At 47.2% G+C, this 18,290-nt stretch overlaps 3 protein-coding genes across 3 annotated transcripts; 2 read left to right on the forward strand and 1 right to left on the reverse strand.

Moving 5' to 3' along the window:
- Window positions 1–340: 340 nt before the first annotated feature.
- On the reverse strand, window positions 341–6,301 carry oxnad1 (oxidoreductase NAD-binding domain containing 1). Its single transcript, XM_037474502.2, has 8 exons — window positions 6,102–6,301; window positions 5,580–5,692; window positions 5,140–5,206; window positions 4,923–5,026; window positions 3,055–3,196; window positions 1,690–1,935; window positions 1,452–1,560; window positions 341–1,288 (listed from the first exon to the last, which is right to left on the reverse strand). Exons 2-8 carry the CDS (start codon window positions 5,684–5,686, stop codon window positions 1,131–1,133), a joined length of 933 nt encoding a protein of 310 aa, XP_037330399.2. The 5' UTR covers window positions 5,687–5,692; window positions 6,102–6,301; the 3' UTR covers window positions 341–1,130.
- Window positions 6,302–9,649: 3,348 nt separating this feature from the next.
- On the forward strand, window positions 9,650–10,776 carry LOC119219366 (proline-rich protein 15). Its single transcript, XM_037474544.2, has 2 exons — window positions 9,650–9,932; window positions 10,396–10,776. The coding sequence occupies exon 2, from the start codon at window positions 10,417–10,419 to the stop codon at window positions 10,753–10,755; it is 339 nt and encodes a 112-aa protein (XP_037330441.1). The 5' UTR covers window positions 9,650–9,932; window positions 10,396–10,416; the 3' UTR covers window positions 10,756–10,776.
- Window positions 10,777–12,244: 1,468 nt separating this feature from the next.
- wipf3 (WAS/WASL interacting protein family member 3) lies at window positions 12,245–17,917 on the forward strand. Its single transcript, XM_037474469.2, is given in 8 exon segments — window positions 12,245–12,468; window positions 13,820–13,953; window positions 14,515–14,659; window positions 14,993–15,154; window positions 15,264–15,385; window positions 15,387–16,017; window positions 16,486–16,623; window positions 17,054–17,917. Coding segments are annotated over 7 exon segments (1,470 nt in total). The 5' UTR covers window positions 12,245–12,468; window positions 13,820–13,836; the 3' UTR covers window positions 17,209–17,917.
- Window positions 17,918–18,290: the final 373 nt, after the last annotated feature.

An 18,290-nucleotide genomic window follows, 5' to 3' on the forward strand; every position in this document is an offset into this window, starting at 1 on the left:
AACTCAAATGAAACTCCAGCGTGTAGCCCCCACTGGGAGAAGACAACGAGGAGTTCGTAGCCATCTCAGAGGGATGTAAGGTGATCTAAGCCAATCAGAGACCACCTGGAGGTTCCATTACAGCGCACCATGGGACACTCGTCCCGCCCCCGGTATGAGCCGCGTGCGATTGAGTAAGCGCGTACGGGAGATAAGCACTGTGTGTGGAAGTGGGAGAAAGACGCCGGGACGCATGCCATTATGTGGGAGATTGTTCGGTTTTGGACTCTGAAAATACACTTGGTGTGAAGTTTGCATGAGAAATAAATCGCTCCAATGTAACCAAGTCTAAAACAGTCAGTTCTGCAAATAAATATACACAGTATTACATTTGATGAAAGAAAATGAACCAGTTGTGTAAAAATAATAGCACTGATCTGGTTTACTGGTGACTTCAAATTTTAGTTTGGAATTGCCCTAATTCTCCTGCCGAGAGTCGGATGAGCGGATCAATACCACTCTCACATCTGTCGCTAAATGGGAAGTTCGAGCTGACTGCTCGGAGATCACAAAACCCACCAACAGCTCATTATTAGAAAAAAAACAATACCGTGCTGCAGTTTTCCAGGGAGTTCTCTGACAGACTATTTCCCATATGGGTGCACAGACTTCCTGAATATAGTTTAGCACATAAACCACCCCATTAATCCACGACCCGTCAGCCCGACACTACACCAAGCGTCTTACTCTTGGCAAGGAAGTACACGTTGTTCCTTCAGGACTTGCTTGGGTGTATTAGTGCCATAGCTTCTCAGCTAAGACTTAACATCATCAACATTCGTTTCAGCAAAACCTCAGTCGCGCAAATAAAGGCTGCAAATGAGATTAGACATGAAGATGTGCAACAGATGTGAAATGATGTCACACACACATAGTTGCAGTATTGTAATACTCAGCAGAGAGCTGGCGGCTGTGTTGCTTAAATTGAGATTTTACAGTCCGACGATAAGGGATTAAAGTCATCTCCTGTCTGCTGCGAGTCAGCTGCTTGCATCGCAGGTCAACCGCGGGCTGCAGAGGTGGGACGGAGAACTTCCTCATCGCTGGAATATTTCACCCCCCCCCCGTCTCCCATCTCGCAGCAAAACGTTCTACCACCACTTCTCGAAGAGGATTCGGTTTTTCGGGAGGCCAAAGTCCAGGAGGGAGTCCGAAATCGCTTCGATCATGGGCCGGGGCCCGCACAGGTAACACAAAGTCCTCTGTGGGTCCACGTGACGCCGCAACTCCTCTTCTGTGATCCTCCCGCCTGCGGAGACACAACAGAAGTCAGTGGATCCACCGAGAGACTCCCTGCTTCGAGTCCCACGCGCAGCGTTTGGTAGAACCCGCTCCGACCACGATGCAGATAAATCAACAAAGACCGAATGTGACGGTTACCAAATCAGAGGCCTGCTCAGAGGGTCACTTACGGCTGACGAATGGCTGGAGGTGCGATTCGACATCTGCGCCCTGCTGCGTGACGTGGAGGTCGCAGGAGAGCTTGTCGGGGAACTCGCGACACGCCTCGATGATGGAGCTCTGGGAAAGAAGGCGGCGGCTAGGTTAGGTTCCTTACAAACTGCAACCCCCACCCCCCTCCAAAATATTTCAGACATACATTCCAGACACTGTTGCACGATATCTGTGAAAAGGAGTAAAAAAAAACACCTTAAAGAGCAGTTCGTTGGTATTCTTGGCGCTGTAGAAGAGGTGGGCGGAGCCTATCTTGTAGTCCCGCCCACCGGAGGCGTGGTTGAGATGCAGCAGGCCGCTCGTGTGCAACAGGATGGAGTACAAGGGGTTGATCCCCACGCCGCCGGCCACCAGCAGCAGGTCCACGGAGGGGTCGGAGGGCGACGGGTTGAAGAAGAAGTCCCCGCCCACACGCAGGGCCACTCGGGAGCCAACCGTGCACTGAGAGACGGCAACACACTTCGACTATTACACACCAAGAAGCGATTCCAGTAAAGCTTCGTGTGCGTCGAAGACGGGTCTCAGGCAACAAAGACTTTGAGATAACGATGCAAAAACACAAGAGATCTCAGCTGTGGAACGGGTGAAAGCAATTTCAAGTTGCAAAGAGAGTCTTTTGAAGTTAAAAAGAAGAAAAAAAATGCAGATAAATACACCCTTGTCTGCTTTTGTACACTCGCGAGTACACAAACACACACACACACACGCGTAGTGATGCTGGCGTTAATCTGCCGTCGTGGTCCCTACACTGTTCCTCTGCTCACAGAGAGGAGTCAGAGCGCAATATCAAACAAACGGATCATCAAACGATGGCAGCGCAGAGAGCTGTAAGTCTCAGGATGCTCAAACACATCACAGCGCTTTCTGATTCGTATTTACACACGGCACGGTAGCTCAAAGCTGTTTATTAGGGCCCATCATCAAGCGCATGAGCTTCAAACAAACACGCCGAGGAGAGACACGGGGAAGGCAGTGAGTACACACACACACACACATTTAAAACGTCACTGCGCACCGCTACTGCTGGATTCAAAAGGATGTTCTGGAGCAAATCCTCGCAGACAAAAAACAACTTTATGCTATTATTACAGTTTATATTACCTTTATTTAGGCAATTACACAACCTTAACAAACATCGGCTTGCTCTACACAGTTAAAAAACACTAACTTTTAGTTTTTTAGCTTCATTATCCCAATAGTACTTCACAACTACTGAGCTGGCAAACTTCAAATTTGCTGAGTCACACTAACTGTCCCTTGACAGCGACTACACATTATTGAAAAACATTAGGGAGGGGGTCACATGGTAGTAAACCAAATGGAGTATGGCGAGGTAAGTGCTCACCGCTTCTGCAGGTCCTAAAAACCCACGATCCCTTCTTTTGCCCTCAGCTGCAACGCAATCATCTGACGCATTACGCGGCCTCGCGGATGACCTGATACACTTTCCTCGAATTCCAGTTTAATAGCAGACGTCTTTAAAAACGAAGGTTCAATACTGTTCCCAGGGAGAGGACCCCCTCCCCCACGCCCCCGAGCGTTCCTCTGAGGTCGACTCACCGCTGAGTGGATCCAGTGGGCCGGAGGGTGTTTGGTGTATTTGACGGCCAATTCAACAACGCCCTCCTTCTGCAGCAAACCCGGGCTGGAGCACATGGAGAAACCTCCCACCGTCTCCACACCAGGGATGAAGAAATCCACCCTGCACACACAGTCCATCGTTTAATGAAGCGCTCCACTCATTTATTATACATCCTAATATCAAATATATCCTTTGGCCTTTTAGTACAGGTAGGTTCTCACTGTTCCAAAACGTTGACACCTTAAGGACTCAAATTATTCTTGTCCTAGTTATAAAAACAGGTATTCCAGTGGTTGAAATTGGTTCCCCTACGTCACTCTAAGATGAAAAACGAACGGTTACTTTTACATTATTATATTCCTATTTGTATTGCTTGACATACATATTATTTAAAACACCATAACATTAATGTTTGTGTCTTCATACAAAAGACATAATGAAAATGTAGCTTACTCATCAGATTCCTAAACAACAGTTAATTCAAGAGCAAAACCCATGCTTAACAGAGGGCACGACCTTTGACCTCATATGAGGTGGCAGCTTGTTCCAGAATCAGAGTAGAACAAACTAAAACCAGATGCAAAGCTGCTTGCTAGCTAGTTTTTTTAACAAAATGTTAATTGTCCCATTGTGGGATCGACAAGCAGAAGAAAAAAAAACAGCAATACTCAACAGTTGGGCTGATGTTTCATGCACACAATGACCCACCAGAGACAAACACACTTCCCCACCCTCGGAGGCATCATAAATATAGATCTGCTGTGAGGATGCACACATATGTTCCACCCACCTCCTCCTCTTCCTCTCCTCCCACCTGGAGAAGAACAACTAAACAGCTGTTTCTCTAAAATACTAAAAGTCAAGGATTTCTATCTATTTACATTCATTATCGGTTGCTGTGGGGCAAGTGGCTGCTGGGTTTCATGTCTCACCGCTACCGCCCACTCACAGTATGGGCTCATGTACATAAACTGCATGTGCAGGCTGCTAATTAACGAAGGGGGGAAAAAGCTCAGCGTGCATGGTTGGAGTAATTAACTTGCTATTAGGACTAGAAGGAAGTAACTGAAGGTCAACATGCGAGGTCAAATATTTCCCAATGCAACCTTTCAAAAACAAGCAACAGTCTCAAGCGCCGCTCAAGAAAACGCTGGAAGAGGGCAGGCATTCCAGAGCGGAAGCACCTCCACAAATATAAGACAACTTGAGCGTATCAATGCTCCGACTTTTGGCTCTTCCTTACTTAAGAAAAGGGCTCATGATTGTCTTTCAACTGATGTGATACTTTCCTGAGCAATCTGTGTTTCCTTTTCATCAACATGAATCTTGCGCCGTTTGTACATTTTTTTACTTATTTTTCTGATGAAAAAAGGCCATTGGGCGCACAGAGATGACGCAATACCACCACCGTGTGGTTACTATTAGTATTACGACACTCCCAAGGGCACCAGAGGGCTGTTACATGAAGCTGAATCAGACAGTAGCCCAGAGCTTGTTTGTCAGGTCGGGCTTATTTCTGTTTCGTGATTATTACAGTGCTACAATAGTAACTTCTGCTTTGAGCCCAACTGGTGAGAGATTAAGGATCATTAGCCATTATGATCTGGGCGCATATCACAGTCACATCACACGTCACATATGAGAATATCACTAAATGCATTTGCCTTTTGGTTTTAGGTTTTGTTGCGATTAATAAATCTGTAAACTGCTGAGCCCCTCGACAATAGGGTTAATCGAAAATGTAACCCCTCTTGTGTCAAAATAACAAGACGGTGTCCCTTAATAAACTGATACACAAAAATATGTTTCATGAGTGGGTGAAAAATGAACCCGAGTGTCTACTCACCACTGTCCCGCTTTAAAGCTGAAATCCGGGTGGACGGCAATCCTCAAGCGTTTCACCGTCTCCGACTCGTCCACAATGCCACAAACTTGAGCTGGATACAGAGCCTGTGTGCGGCAACACACACAAGGACACGGCCAGGTTAACGATGTTTCCAAGTGGCACAGGCCGTGGATATTCAGACGAGGTGAACGCGTTGAACTAGAGATCGCCCACTTACATTTTGTCTGAAGTTGCTCAATGTTCTCTCTAAATGGTCCATTTGCCTTTGGGAGGACATGCTTCTTCTGAAATACAAGAAGGTGGTTTCTGTAACGTGCTTTGCGTGTTCAACATTCTGTAAAGTGGTGAAAATGTTTTTTTTTTAAAACTACAAGTGGACTTTGCTCTCATTATCAGCAAGCATCGACACAACCTTAAAGGGCCCGTTCACGTAAATCAGAACCAAGTTGGTCCAGCCATGGAGAACACCACGAGTACACATACAATCTAGACTATAGCGTGGCTATTACAGTGCTGAGGGTGCCTGACCAGCATTACCCCGGGACAATGTCAAACCACAGTCACGCTGTCCGGCTCCACGGAGCTTCGGGAGGGAGCAGCTCGGACAGCGGAAAACACAAACGATCAGAGCCGGTTCTTTACAGATCAGAAACCCACCTCGTCGCCGAGCTGCGACCTGGAAGCCGCCCGCAGAGGAGACCCGCGGCGGGGCTCAGCTGGATGAAGCTCCGGGCAGCGGGGGAGAAGAGACAGCGGACGCTCATCGCGACCTGGGCCGACAACAGACAGGAGAGCAGAGACGTTAAGAGGGACAACAGTCACGTGTCACGGGGACACGCGCCAGAGCTGACGAATCAACAGCGGGGCCCCTCAACAACAATGTGTGTTGGGCTGAACCGTGACCTTTCCGAAGAAGATGACACCCTATACAGCGAATCGAATGTTCTAGAGTGACTTAAAAGTCCCAGAGACGTGGGAGCGTCGTCCATATCGGTTATAGATTACATGCAACCGTACAGTGACGTCAGTAATTCAACATTTACGTCATCAACGTGACTCAAGACGTCCGTTTTAGTAATGCTCGCGTTAGGTAACGAGCGTTAGCTAACGTTAGCTAAAGCTAACGGCTAATCAACGCCGGTTGGTCATTTAACACTTACAGCGAGCTCCTTTTCTTACCGAGATAAAAATGAACGTGTGTTTTTGTCAGCTGATGTTCATATTTCTGCCCAGGGTCTTCGGAGTAAACTCGGTCATCACGTTTGACGTGACATAACTCGACGGGTGTTTTTTCCTCTTAGATCTGTACTGCGGCTAACGTCTTCTTCTACGAAGTGGAGCAATTTGCATTCAATGTATCGAGGTAGCGCCCTCCTCTGGCGGGCTGCAACATGCACACACAGGCACACACACACACACAAACTCACACAAAAATGGAGTCTTGAAACTTGGCGAAACTAGGAGACTGCTCCTTGGATTTGGATATGATACATTTATCTATGCACTAATTTGTTGTTCGCTTTTATTTACAAATAAAATACTATATTTGGTTGTTTATTTGGCTTCATCTTAAAATGAAATGCGGCTGTCAAATGCATTTATGGATTTGGTAAGCTCACTCAACTGTCAGCTCTTGGTCAAAGTAAACTTTAAGGGTTTATTTTAGATTAAAGCATTAATATGTACAGTATATACATTCCGTGGAGAAAAAATACGCCATGTACCCAGATGCTCAATGTTCTAGTTTGGCGCCTGCTGGTGGTCAAATACCAGAGATTGTTTTGTGAGGAGCAGCTTTGTGTACGGGGGAAATGTTGTGAGTCTGTAATTCTTTGAACATAAGTGACTAATGCAACTACACTCACAACCCGCACTCACAACCCACAGTCACAGTCACACGTTGAGCGGAAGCAACAGAAAACGTAGCTCATTGGTTTTGTAATCAGTGTCCACTTTATTCACCCAAATAATAGTGTGTGGATAGCTGCATGTTAACAACTGTACTTATGAGTCCGGATTCCTTCCTTTATCCCTGACGGGTTTCATTTCCAGTGTCAGGGGTGAAGCTCGGGTGAGTATCCCACGGTCCACTCGCTGTTTGATCACATCAAAAAAAAAAGGCCCTGCGGAAAACCGGCCGAGCGATGCAACCCTCAGACGGAGCGCACAATGAAATGCGCCGAAACTGCTGTCAGGGAGCCAGCTCAGTGCGTGCTGCTTTCATTAGATACAGTAGCAGGCTCACTTCCTTTGACAGGTCACCGGTGAGCCGACTCTACCAGTCCAACTGGCTGCCTTCCATGCTCCCCTTCCCCGTGGCCGGCGTGCCACGGCTCAACCTGTTGTTCCACGCTGCACAGTGACGGTGATGTGTTCAGGTTTGTCACGTCCCAGTGGCTTAGTTACGGGGCAAATGCGTGATGCCAGCATGCGTAGTTTGGTCTCCAGGCTGGCAGCTATTTATATCAGTTATATGTATCAGGGTCAATAACAGTAAATAAAAGTGAGCATTTTACCCCATGCAATTGATATAAAATAATATTTTTTTAAGACTTGAGAGTCCAAACGTCTTTGTAATTGACTAATTATTAACTATTGATTAAGTTTGGAATAAAGAAAATCACTGTAACATGAAAGGATGGGGTAAGGTTAAGAGTATCCCCTTGTGTCACTTGGCTACATTACATGTCATTTAGCTGGCGCTTTAATCCTGAACTACTAACTTTGCATCTGTATCCCATGGTTTTCACAACTTTGCCCGGGGGGCAATTAGGGTTTGGGTGTTTTGGTCAGGGACACTTCAACCGTGCGGTTCCCAGCACGCCCTCTTCTCCATGCGCCACCGTCATCCCTTTTTCCGCGCGCATTCTACACATACCTCTCAGTCTCAATGGGCAAATGTTCAGATTTCACCCACAGGAAATCCCTCCGTCATAACTGGAACATGTTCAATGAGACCTACGTCACAGCGCGAGGGTTTTCCTGAGCTGGCGTGGTTGAAGGTGGTGGTAAAGTTTCAGAGAGACTATCTCTGGTTTGTAGACAGGAAAGCAGATTTGATCTCCATGCAGGCTGCGGGTGAGGAAGACAGCAGCAACCGTCCTAGTGATGCATTTATTGTTGCCGATTTTCAGATGGTTTAAACCGTAAAACCGATTCCTTCACAATACAAATAATCATGCATTACAGCAATAGAATGCTCATCTGAAGGGTTCACCTGATGCGCATCGTCTACAGCGTGCATGCGCTCATATCTAATGCACAGTGAAGATGACACCTCAGATCCCTGACCGGGATGGGAGGCGTGAGGAGAGGGAGTTCCCCAGGTATGCATGAAGGGGCGACAGAGAGAGGGGGGGGGGGGGGGGGGTGGAGAAGGCTCATATTCCTGTTGCCACAACAACTCTCACTCAGAACTCGGGAGGAGGACAAAAGGCATTAATGGATTTCGTCCTACTCTCTTTTTCTACTTTGCTCTCAGACTCAGGGCGTGTTTTCACAGAAACCATTTTACAATCCAAAGGCACACCAACAAAACAAAAAAATAGCTGACCCGTTGCTTTTACACAACATAAAGTTGAGATCAATTTCCCATTTGTCATACATTTGAAACCTAATGAGAATAATGCACAATGTATTCCAATCCTTTATAGAACTCTGATCATGTGATGGCGTTTTAGAGATTGACATGTGTGTTCATATCAGAGGAGAAAGAACATAATAAAAAATAATAAAAACAGATAACATGCCTCTGGACCATCAAGACGAGCTGCAGGGCATGCGGAACAATATTTATTTACACAAAATATGTGGTGTAAGAATTATTTAGATCCTTTACTGAAGTAAACGACTAAACAAAAGAATGCCTTACTTTGTTAAAAAAATAGATTTTATTATTGATATTGATGCATTCGTGTGAAAGTGGAACTTTATTTTTATAGCTGCTTAATAGCATGTCGACCACCTCCATTATTATAATGACCAATTATTAACGTATAGGAAAGTGAGAGACGTATGTTCCGTGCTTGGACAAATATACCAACTATTATGCAATTAAATGCGTTTTTTCTCAACCTGCGCATTCACACCCAACACTGAGAGTTGTCTTCTTTTAAATAAATATGTCTTTTGCCAGGTCCTGGCAACGTGCCTTTAAGACCAGACCGACAAAACAAAGACAAAACGGACTCCACGCGGAGTTGGGTTAGAAAGCAAGGACCTGCAGAACATATCCGGTATAAAGTAACCAAACTGCTTCCCAACTTACAGCAGCGACAATCGCATGCCTAGTGCAGCAAATGTATTTCAAGTGTCTCCTCTCTTCTCAGGTGCAATGTCCTTGCCTCAGTTCAACTGCGTGGCACAAACAGGTTAGTGAGTTTAGCCTGCAGCCCGCTTTGTTCTGTGCCTATTAATACCAGGTAATTGAATCAACTACTACACTGCATTCCTTTTCATAACCACGTAAATAATTGGGCGTCTAAAATTGGAACGAAATTTGGATCCATTGCATGGGTTGGGTTCTAGTGATTACAAAGGGCCCTTTTTTTTTCATCCGCCGCTGAAGAGGCGCAAGCTCCCCCGGGGCTGGTTGCCACGCAACCACAAGTCCCGCCTACCACTCAAAAGGTAGGTGACATGCCCTGAGAGTTCAGCCAATCGGGAGTGAGAACAGGTGTTCAGAGAGGACAGTTTCGGAGGCGGAAACCTGCTGGCTCTGTGGGAGAAAGCCGCTCCTTATAATAGTGAGAATCCATCTGTCAAATGCATTTGAATTGCAATAAGAGGAGTTGAGACATTCGACGAGAGCCATCGGAGAACAAGTTGATGAGTTTTTGGAGGTTTTGAGCTGCGTGCGTAAATATGAAGAGCGCCGCTACGATCTGTTAAAGGACTATTACTCCACGACCGGAGAAGAAGACGCGGCCCTGCTCTCTGACGTCTCAGAACAATCAAAAGTGTAACATTTAACACGTTGCTGTGTTTTGAAAAACCGCACACCGCCCGCAGGTAAGAGTTCGCGTAGAGCTTTGTTCTGCGCATTGTTCACCTGCGAATCTCGGCATGGGGGGGGGCTTTCCTCTGTTCTCACAACTCATTAAACCAGTTTTACAGAGAAAAAGGTAACACGGGTTATTCTCAGGAGCAGCGGGTAAACGCTTGTCTCACCAGTGGAAAGTTAAAGAAATCAAATCCCATTTAGTTTTAAAGAGGGGGAATTCTTATATTCAAACAGAAAGTATAACATTTGCGACGATGTGGAGCCTTACAAATGCCAACAACAGGCCCACTGAGTCAGCGCAATATATCACTAAATCGGAGACACCATTTTTAAAAGGCCGATGCCATGTTGTAGAAACCAAAGGATTCAGGACATGAAGACCTCGCCGATGAGATCGCATGAAGGAAATGATAATGATCCAGATGATAAGATCTCTTGTAGTTTGCTGATGTTTCGCTCTTCCTGTTTCAGTGCCCTCCCTCCAGTCCCAAGATGACAGAGAGGGCCCCGTGGTGGAAAGCTTTCCTCCCAAAGAAGAAGAGCGCAGGCTCCAGAGAGACCAGTTCGTCCAACGCCTTCGACGCGGACTTTGACCCCTTTGGACAACACGCCGAGAGGCAAAAAGACCAGTCCCTGTCCGAACAAGAGTCCAACAAGAGCTCCAGCATCGGCAGCGAAGACACCTACGACGACTCCCGCCTGGAGTCCGTCTTCAACGAGCAGACGTGTCGCAGGAACATGAAGGTGTCCCGCTCGGGCCGGTTCAAGGAGAAGCGGAGGGTGCGCTCGACCCTCCCCATAGAGGACAAAGAGACGGAGGACATGCGGTGACGGTGAGCGGGAGTCGACGTTCAAAGACTGCTTCGTCTCAAAAGATGCTTCGAGGGGGAGGGGGGGGGGGGGGGGGGGGGGGTGTTGAGCCCGCGTGCTCCCGAGGCGCGCCAAAGGGTCTGCTGTATGTTGTCGGAAGATGAGGAGCTTTTTCCACTTTTAGCCCAATAATGTTTTGTGTTACTTCACATGACTTTTTTTTTTGTTGATGTTCGTCATGGGTGGTTACCAAACCATTCTGCCGACAATATCCCATAATCTAAAAGAAGAGATGCACGATTATTTTGGTCAACCAAATATCAGTTATGCATGGACAACTTCTAACTGAATCCAATGCTCTGTATATACTCCCAGAAAATATTGTCCATACGATGTTTACATTATTTCTACAATAAGAATATTATATGTTTGATAATGAAGGATAAGTATAACGCTCCTAAAAAACATGTTGATTGTAAAGGGTTAGAAGGATGTTTTATGAAGGTGTACAATTATTTCATAATTGCGTTTGATCAGTTAGTGGATGAAATTAAGTCAGGCTTGTTAGCAGCTAATAGTCCGAGGCACTTAAACAAAAGATACACGATGCATGAAATATTTTAAATGAAGGATGAAATCCGGCCTGTTTTGTGACGGTCCAGCTTAAGAAGCTCTTATGTTGTGGTATCCAGCTGAATGACATATGGTCAAGCAGCCAAAGACCTACGGTCCAGATGTATGACTACTATATTTATAGAACACCTGTGAATACTTAAATGAAGGGAAAATGTGAGAAATAAATCTGATAACTGAGCGAATTGGTGTCTATGTGCTTTATTGTCACATTCAACCACAATCCGATGGCATTGGACAGTGCCAGGTTCAGCTTAGTGGTTTCACCTTTCAGACAGTTGGAATATGTCGGTCTTAAAATAAACACTGGGTTTTTTTTGTTGCAGTTATATCACAAGAGAGTTGTGTGAGGGCCGGAAAGAGTTCTTAAATGGAAGAGCATGCCCGTATCCCTGCATTCCTTGGTCACTGTTTCAGGTTTGAGGTGTGTGTGTGTGTGTGTGTTTATGTAGAAGAGTCACGACTGGTGCGTCATTTAAACTGAATTGATTCCATTGTCAGATGCAAATCCTTAGGTATGATTCTCAGGTAAACATTTTAATTCACACCTTTACATTTGGATGACGTGTATTGTCAGATGTTCAACGCAAGGGGGCAAAAATGTGCAGTAGTAGCCAAAGAATGGAGCTGAGTTAAAATCTAAAATTCCGACTTGGTGCAGAGAATTCACAGTTGCAGAACTCCTCACCTCTCAGTGGGAGAAAGTTATTTCATTAAGTTAATTCTATTCTGCGCTGGGTTTATCCAAGGCGAAAGCAACAGCATGAGTCCTGCCCCCCCCCCCCCCCCTCCCCGGCCCCCTCGTGTCTCGTCTCTCATTGGTCCCGTGTGGAGCGCGGGGCGGGGCGCTGCTCTCCTGCACGCGGCTCAACAGGGAATAAGCAGCCACATCTAGATAGACACCGCTTATCACGTGCCTTTCTTTTTTACATTTTTTTTTTCCTCCTTATTTTTTCCACCAAATTACCAAAAGTTGGTGGAACTTTGGCCCTCACTCCGGATCCGTGTTGTCCACTGTGAATAACGTGGAGAGCGCGCGATGAGGTCAGTGGGCTGAAGCCCCGTCGGCTAACAGGTGGATTTGAGTTATATTTCATTAAGGTAAGACTGCGCTGCTGTTTGTTTGTAGTGCACATTTTCCTGTGACAGCTGGTCATTATTATTTCTGTCAAATTGGAAGTGTCATTGTAAAGGAGAATAATGGGTCTCAAGTGCAAAGTTTTTTTTTTTACTGTCTCCAATGTAAATATTATTTATTTTTTTCCAATTTGGTTAATTTAGCCGTAAAAAAAGATCAATCACAGACATGCATAAAAAACGGTTGGATCACAGACTTACAACATCTACATAAAGTTTCAAAACGGTGTCACCCTAAAGTTGATGCTCCTTGATCTCAACCTCTTTTACATTAAGCAGAACCCAGCGGGTTCTGGTTGAGGCCGTAGAAGCTGCCACCTCCAGCTGCTTGTGTGTGCCATCGTCTTCTTGTCTTCAGGAAGACAGCTTCAGGTGGAACAAGGCGTCCCAGAGTTGGAGGAAGATTTTCCCGGGTTCCATGCAAGGGGCTCAACTGACGACTGTCCAGCTTGCCCACCCTCCCCCCCCTCAAAGACCAACGTTATTCGAGACACAAAAAGGCGGCTTGACATAGATATGAAGATACAAATAGCAACGGGGGGGGGGGGGGGCAGTCTGCCAGTTGGGCCATGCGAGCACACACAGAAGCACGGTTAACAAGGTTAACAAGAAGCATGTTAACCTTGTTAACACAGAACCAATTGTGCACAAACCTCGCCGTGTTTTTCAGTCCCTCGCGGCCGTGCAAGACGGCTCGTCAGGAATGCACGATGTCAGGAAAAGTGTGGCGCTCCCAGGGACAGTCGCAGTGGATCGTTTACAGCCGACGTGGCCAACAACATGTGGAGAGTACAGCACAGGGGGACATTACCCCGGGACATACGCTCATCCTGGACGGTTGCTGTTCGGACACCGGTGCTTCCCGCTGATTGGTCTCCATGACAATAACCAGCAGACACCCTGTTGCATGATCAGCAAAGAACCTTTCTTCGTACAATGCATGTGCACGCCCCTTTTCCTGTGGATTTCCCTTGATGTGTGTATTACATTCACTTAGTGAAGGGAAGGCCTTTGACTGAAGGCTGGTGGGGGGGGGGGGGGTGTCCATTGCTTTCCACACAAAACTCTCCATTGTTCCCTTCGCAAGTCCTACCACAGGGGCATTGTGGGAAGAGCAGGGCAGAGGGCGTGAGGGGGGGGAGAAAGTGTCTGATTTCTCCAGAGAGGATGGAGCGTTCGCTGCTTCCTGTTTTTTTGCGCTCTCCGCGTTAAAGCTCTTCCTGTTCGGGGGGGGGGGAAACAAACCGTGGCCGTACAGTGTACTTGCAGGATGGCGTCACCTTTTCAGTCCTACGGCGCGCATTGTGTCCTGCAGGCACCTGAAGCCAGAGCATGCCACCCCCGCCGCCGCCTCCACCTCTGCCTCCACCTCTGCCTCCACCTCCACTGGCCCCCCCTCCTCCTCCTCCTCCTCCTCCTCCTCCGCCGCCAAGCGCTGCCCTGCCGCCGGTAAGACCGTCGCTCTCGAACTCCTTCTCGTGTGCCTGAAAGCTTCTCACCGACCTTCAGCCATCACCTGTTGGTTATTTACATTATTGATTAAGGTAACACACACACACACACACACGCACGCACACAGGAGGGCAGGACAGGACACTTGGCACAAGGGTGTAATGTTTCCACAGCAGGCACTCGGTGTCCTCGTGTTGAATGAGTCCCCGCCGTCAGCAAACAAGGCCCCGCTGCAGAACACATGGATTCACCCGAAAGCTTTCACCGCACCTTCTTTCTCTTCCTTTTGTAAAAAATACAACTTTAAAATCTTAAAAATGAAGAGTCCAAGGTGAATACCAAAAGGTATTCAAATTACATATGATTGAATAGCCACACATGGAGCCTACACACGTTTGCTTTCTTTATAATTGACATATACTATTAATTTATTATCAAAACAGTCTGCAATCAGTATCCTGAAGTAGACCCTTACTGCACGACACAACACAAATTAGGGAAAACAATTTTGATCACTGTTTAATAAAAGATATTTTTTTTTTTGTCTCTGTGAGACAGTGTCCGTCGGAGCCTCTCAAGCTCCAGCCTGGAGGAGGAGGAGGAGGAGGAGGAGGAAGGAATGCCCTGTTGGCTGACATCCAGAAAGGAGCCAGGCTGAAGAAAGTCACACAGGCCAACGACCGCAGTGCCCCCTCCGTCGACAGTAAGAGCGGCATCGTGCTCACGGTGTCACCGACTTCTAGTAATTATTCACGAGGAGCTCAGAGGAGGGGATCTAATGGCGTCTGTTGTGATAAGATGCCGTGGAAGGATATAGTGTGTCAAGAGAGGGTAAAAACCCGAGTGGTGCAGGTGTAGTTTGCTTCTCTTTGACCTACGTATATTTAAGAATAGAGATACAGGTGGACACTGCAGATAACAATGTTACCATCAAATTATAAATCAATGTGTGTGATGTTAGCCTTCACAACACCAAAAGGACACTTCATTGTCAATGGTCGTTAGTCATTTGTGTGTACTTTGTGTTGTTCTCCAGAGGTCAAGGCTAGCGGTGGAGACGTATCCAGCGGCGGTGCTGCTTCTCAGGGCTCATCAGGAGGGCCGGCACCCATGGCACCCTCCTTGGGGGGGCTTTTTGCCGGAGGCTTCCCTACTCTCAGGCCCACAGGGCAAAGAGACCTAGCAGGCAAGGCCTCAGGTGGGTGCAAAAGGTCTTGCTCTGACTACATCTAAATATTCTTGTCCACTCAAATGAATTCTTATCTGTGTGTGTGTGTGTGTGTGTGTGTATGTGTGTGTGTGTAAAGTGTCCCGATCGAGCTCCTCGGCCTCCATGAGGCCTCTGTGGAACCCCCCCCCACCCGCAGACACCAGCATCGTCTCCGAGACCCACAGGGCGGCGGAGCTCCGAGGCTCCGTTCACCGCCCGCCCCCCCCCCTCCTCGTCTGCACCGGCCTCCCCCTCCCACAGCGGCAGGCAACCACCTCCTTTCCCCGCCTCCTCTCCCCCGCCCCCGCCGCCGCCTCCGCCCGCCCCTCCCTCCGCTCCTCCCCCGCCTCCGCCCGCCCCTCCCTCCGCTCCTCCCCCGCCTCCCCCGCCCCAGGCCTTCCCGGAGCGAGCGGCCGGCAGGCCCCCGCCTCTCCCCTCCTGCCCTCCTCCCCCACCCCCGTACCAAGTGACCAAGCCCACCTGGCTCCCCATCCAGCACTCCTACCACGCCCTCGTCTTCCAGCCCTCCACTCCTCCGCCTCCACCGCCTGTCCAGTCCCCCTTTGCCGTTGCCGGGGACCGCAAATCGGGCTGTTTCTACCCTCTGCCCCCCTCCCCGGTCCACTCCGAACCGTCCAGGTTCTCCGTCGCGCTGGACAGCCCCCTGGGACCTCCTCCCCCGCCTCCCGCTCCACCTCTGCCAGCATCTTTCACCCCCAGCTGCCCGTCCACCCTCCCACCTCCCCCGCCCAAGTTGGCAGCAGTCCCCTCCCCGGCCATGCGCTCCCTGCCTCCCTCGTACCCCTGCAACGCTCCGACCCGGCGTCCGCCTGCTGTGCCCAGAGGCGCCGGTAGGTCTCTCCCCTGATCCTCCTGTGAATGGAAGGCCAGTGAAAGGTCGGATGAGAAAATGATAAACAGCACACCTAATACACTGTAATAATAATAACTGTGTTTTATACCGTCACAAACAGTGTAATCCAGTGTTATAAAATAGTACAACACAACATGGAAAGGACTCAAACCGGGAATTCCAGTTTGCAGAGGAGATGTAGACTTTGCACTGTACAATAATAAAATAATACATAATGTATAGTTTGCAAACTGCGGCAGCTGCTGCAGCGAGTTATTAAAGCCATCAGTGTTTCCGCTGTCTTTAGCAGCATTTACAAAGGAGGAGGGACAACGTGTGAACGTGGTATTTCGGTCTCATCTATCATTGAAGACCACATTGGTCGTTGATGCATTTTTCATGTGGTGCATTTTCTTGATGCCTGACACCCCTCTGACTCCTCTGATGTTGTCACCCATGGCAACAGGTGTGGGTCGGCTGGCTCCCCCTCCAGCTCCCCCTTCACGTTCCCCCTCTACGGAGCTGACCTGCCGCATTCCTCCCCCTCCACCCCCACCCCCGCTGCCTCCGTTAAGTCTCAGGAATGGACACCTGCACAGCCTGGGTAGGTGTGATGTACATCTGGCAGTATTTATCTTACACGTTAGAGGCCTTTTGGTGGATCTCCTTCTCCAGATTACAATAATAAAATGTGGTTTAGTTAATTCAATGAAATGAATATAAAATTCCCACATGCACTAAACAGTAGAAAGTAAAACTGACTTGTAAATATGAAATAAAGCCCTGACACTGTTCTTTTAGTGTCTCATAACTATTTATGAGACACGGTTATGTTCTTTTATCTATTATTATTTAATGGGATTTATATCTTGTTGTTTTTATGCCAAGTGAAACTCTCACAGCCAAAGTACTGTGAATGGAAGGAGACCAGAAAGATGTAAGAGTTCATTCTTGAAGAGGCCGTTTAGGGAGGTATAGCTTTGAAAATGAGGACGAAATGGCAGTGTTTGATTGTTTATTCACTCTGTATTCAGCAGACAATTTTGAATCCAAGTTCCAGTTCCACCCCGTAGAGGACTTCCCCCCCCCTGACGAGTTCAAGCCTTTTCCTCGAATCTACCCCAGCAAGGAAAACAGAGGTAGCAGCACCAACCTCAAACCTGCTGGGAATAGGACACACCTCAGATGAGTCCTAGCGCCCCCCCCCCCCCCCCACACACACACACACACAAACACACAAATCAGGCAGAAAGACTCAACCCTCCTCTTCCTCGTGACAACAACATCACTGTCATGTGCTTTTTGGTGGCAGTCTCTGTGTGTTGTTTGTGTTCAGTGGGTGTTTGTCCCGCCTCATAAACTGACCTCTGACCTTTTCCAGTGTGGAATGTTTTGAATGTGTGTGAGGAGGAGGGCTCTACATAGTCACAGTTATTTTTAACATGGCTCTTGACACCGTTGATAAGCATTTCAAATAACATTTTTTATTATTTTAATTTTAATATATTTCCCTTTATATATTAGCACTTTTTAAAGTCTGAAACATTGTAGAACCCACAGATTGTAAAGATTGTGGTCCAGCAGCAACTAAGTCGACCCGTAAGTGAACGTGAACACTTCAAAGTGTTCGTACAGTGGTGCTCTCCTGTGTTTGTGTTATTACTTTTATGAGAAACAAATGAATCTTTAAAAGTGTTGAACATAATATAGTGACACTCGGGAGTATGCAGGAGTTTTAAGTTACACTGAGGGGTTTTAAATACTTAATGAAGGTTTCCTTTCCTTCTGTATTAACAAGTACTAACACCTGTGAAGACGGTGCCCCCTGCTGGTTCAATGTTTACAGTATTACAAGGTGTGACAAATAAACCAGTGTTTTTGTTAAGGATGTTTATTGATCAAATTGGTTGTAAAATACATGAAATAATCCAGCTACACCAAATTGTGTTCATATTAAAAAACTGTTGCGCAATAGGAACTGAAAGCTTCTTCTTCTTGTGCGCAGGACATGTTTGTTGCTTTCCAACAGGGCTGAACAACCTGTCAGGTTTGACACTCTGAGAACAATGCTAATAACAATAATGACTTTGGCAGCATTCCATTTAGGTTTAACAGCCTGAGTACTGTGTAAGATGGTTTACACTTGCTTTGAACAAGTCACTGCTGCCTAATGAAAGAAACCCATCAAACATCTTGATAGAAACAAGTAGAGAGAAATTATTCACCTGTGGTTGGGTAATTTTTTTTGTGTGAAATGCAATATTTCCCATG

This window comes from Pungitius pungitius, chromosome 17, assembly GCF_949316345.1.
Source record: "Pungitius pungitius chromosome 17, fPunPun2.1, whole genome shotgun sequence".
NCBI classification, from domain to species: Eukaryota; Metazoa; Chordata; class Actinopteri; order Perciformes; family Gasterosteidae; genus Pungitius; species Pungitius pungitius.

What these genes read in the sequence shown, in the direction of transcription:
- oxnad1 (XM_037474502.2), bottom strand. Translation starts at nt 5,686, where the DNA reads ATGAGCGTCCGCTGTCTCTTCTCCCCCGCTGCCCGGAGCTTCATCCAG. An exon ending in CCCACTGGATCCACTCAGCG is followed by an intron (nt 1,936 to 3,054) that starts GTGAGTCGACCT and finishes GCCGTCTCTCAG; the next exon opens with TGCACGGTTGGCTCCCGAGT. An exon ending in CCTCCAGCCATTCGTCAGCC is followed by an intron (nt 1,289 to 1,451) that starts GTAAGTGACCCT and finishes GTGTCTCCGCAG; the next exon opens with GCGGGAGGATCACAGAAGAG.
- LOC119219366 (XM_037474544.2), top strand. Translation starts at nt 10,417, where the DNA reads ATGACAGAGAGGGCCCCGTGGTGGAAAGCTTTCCTCCCAAAGAAGAAG.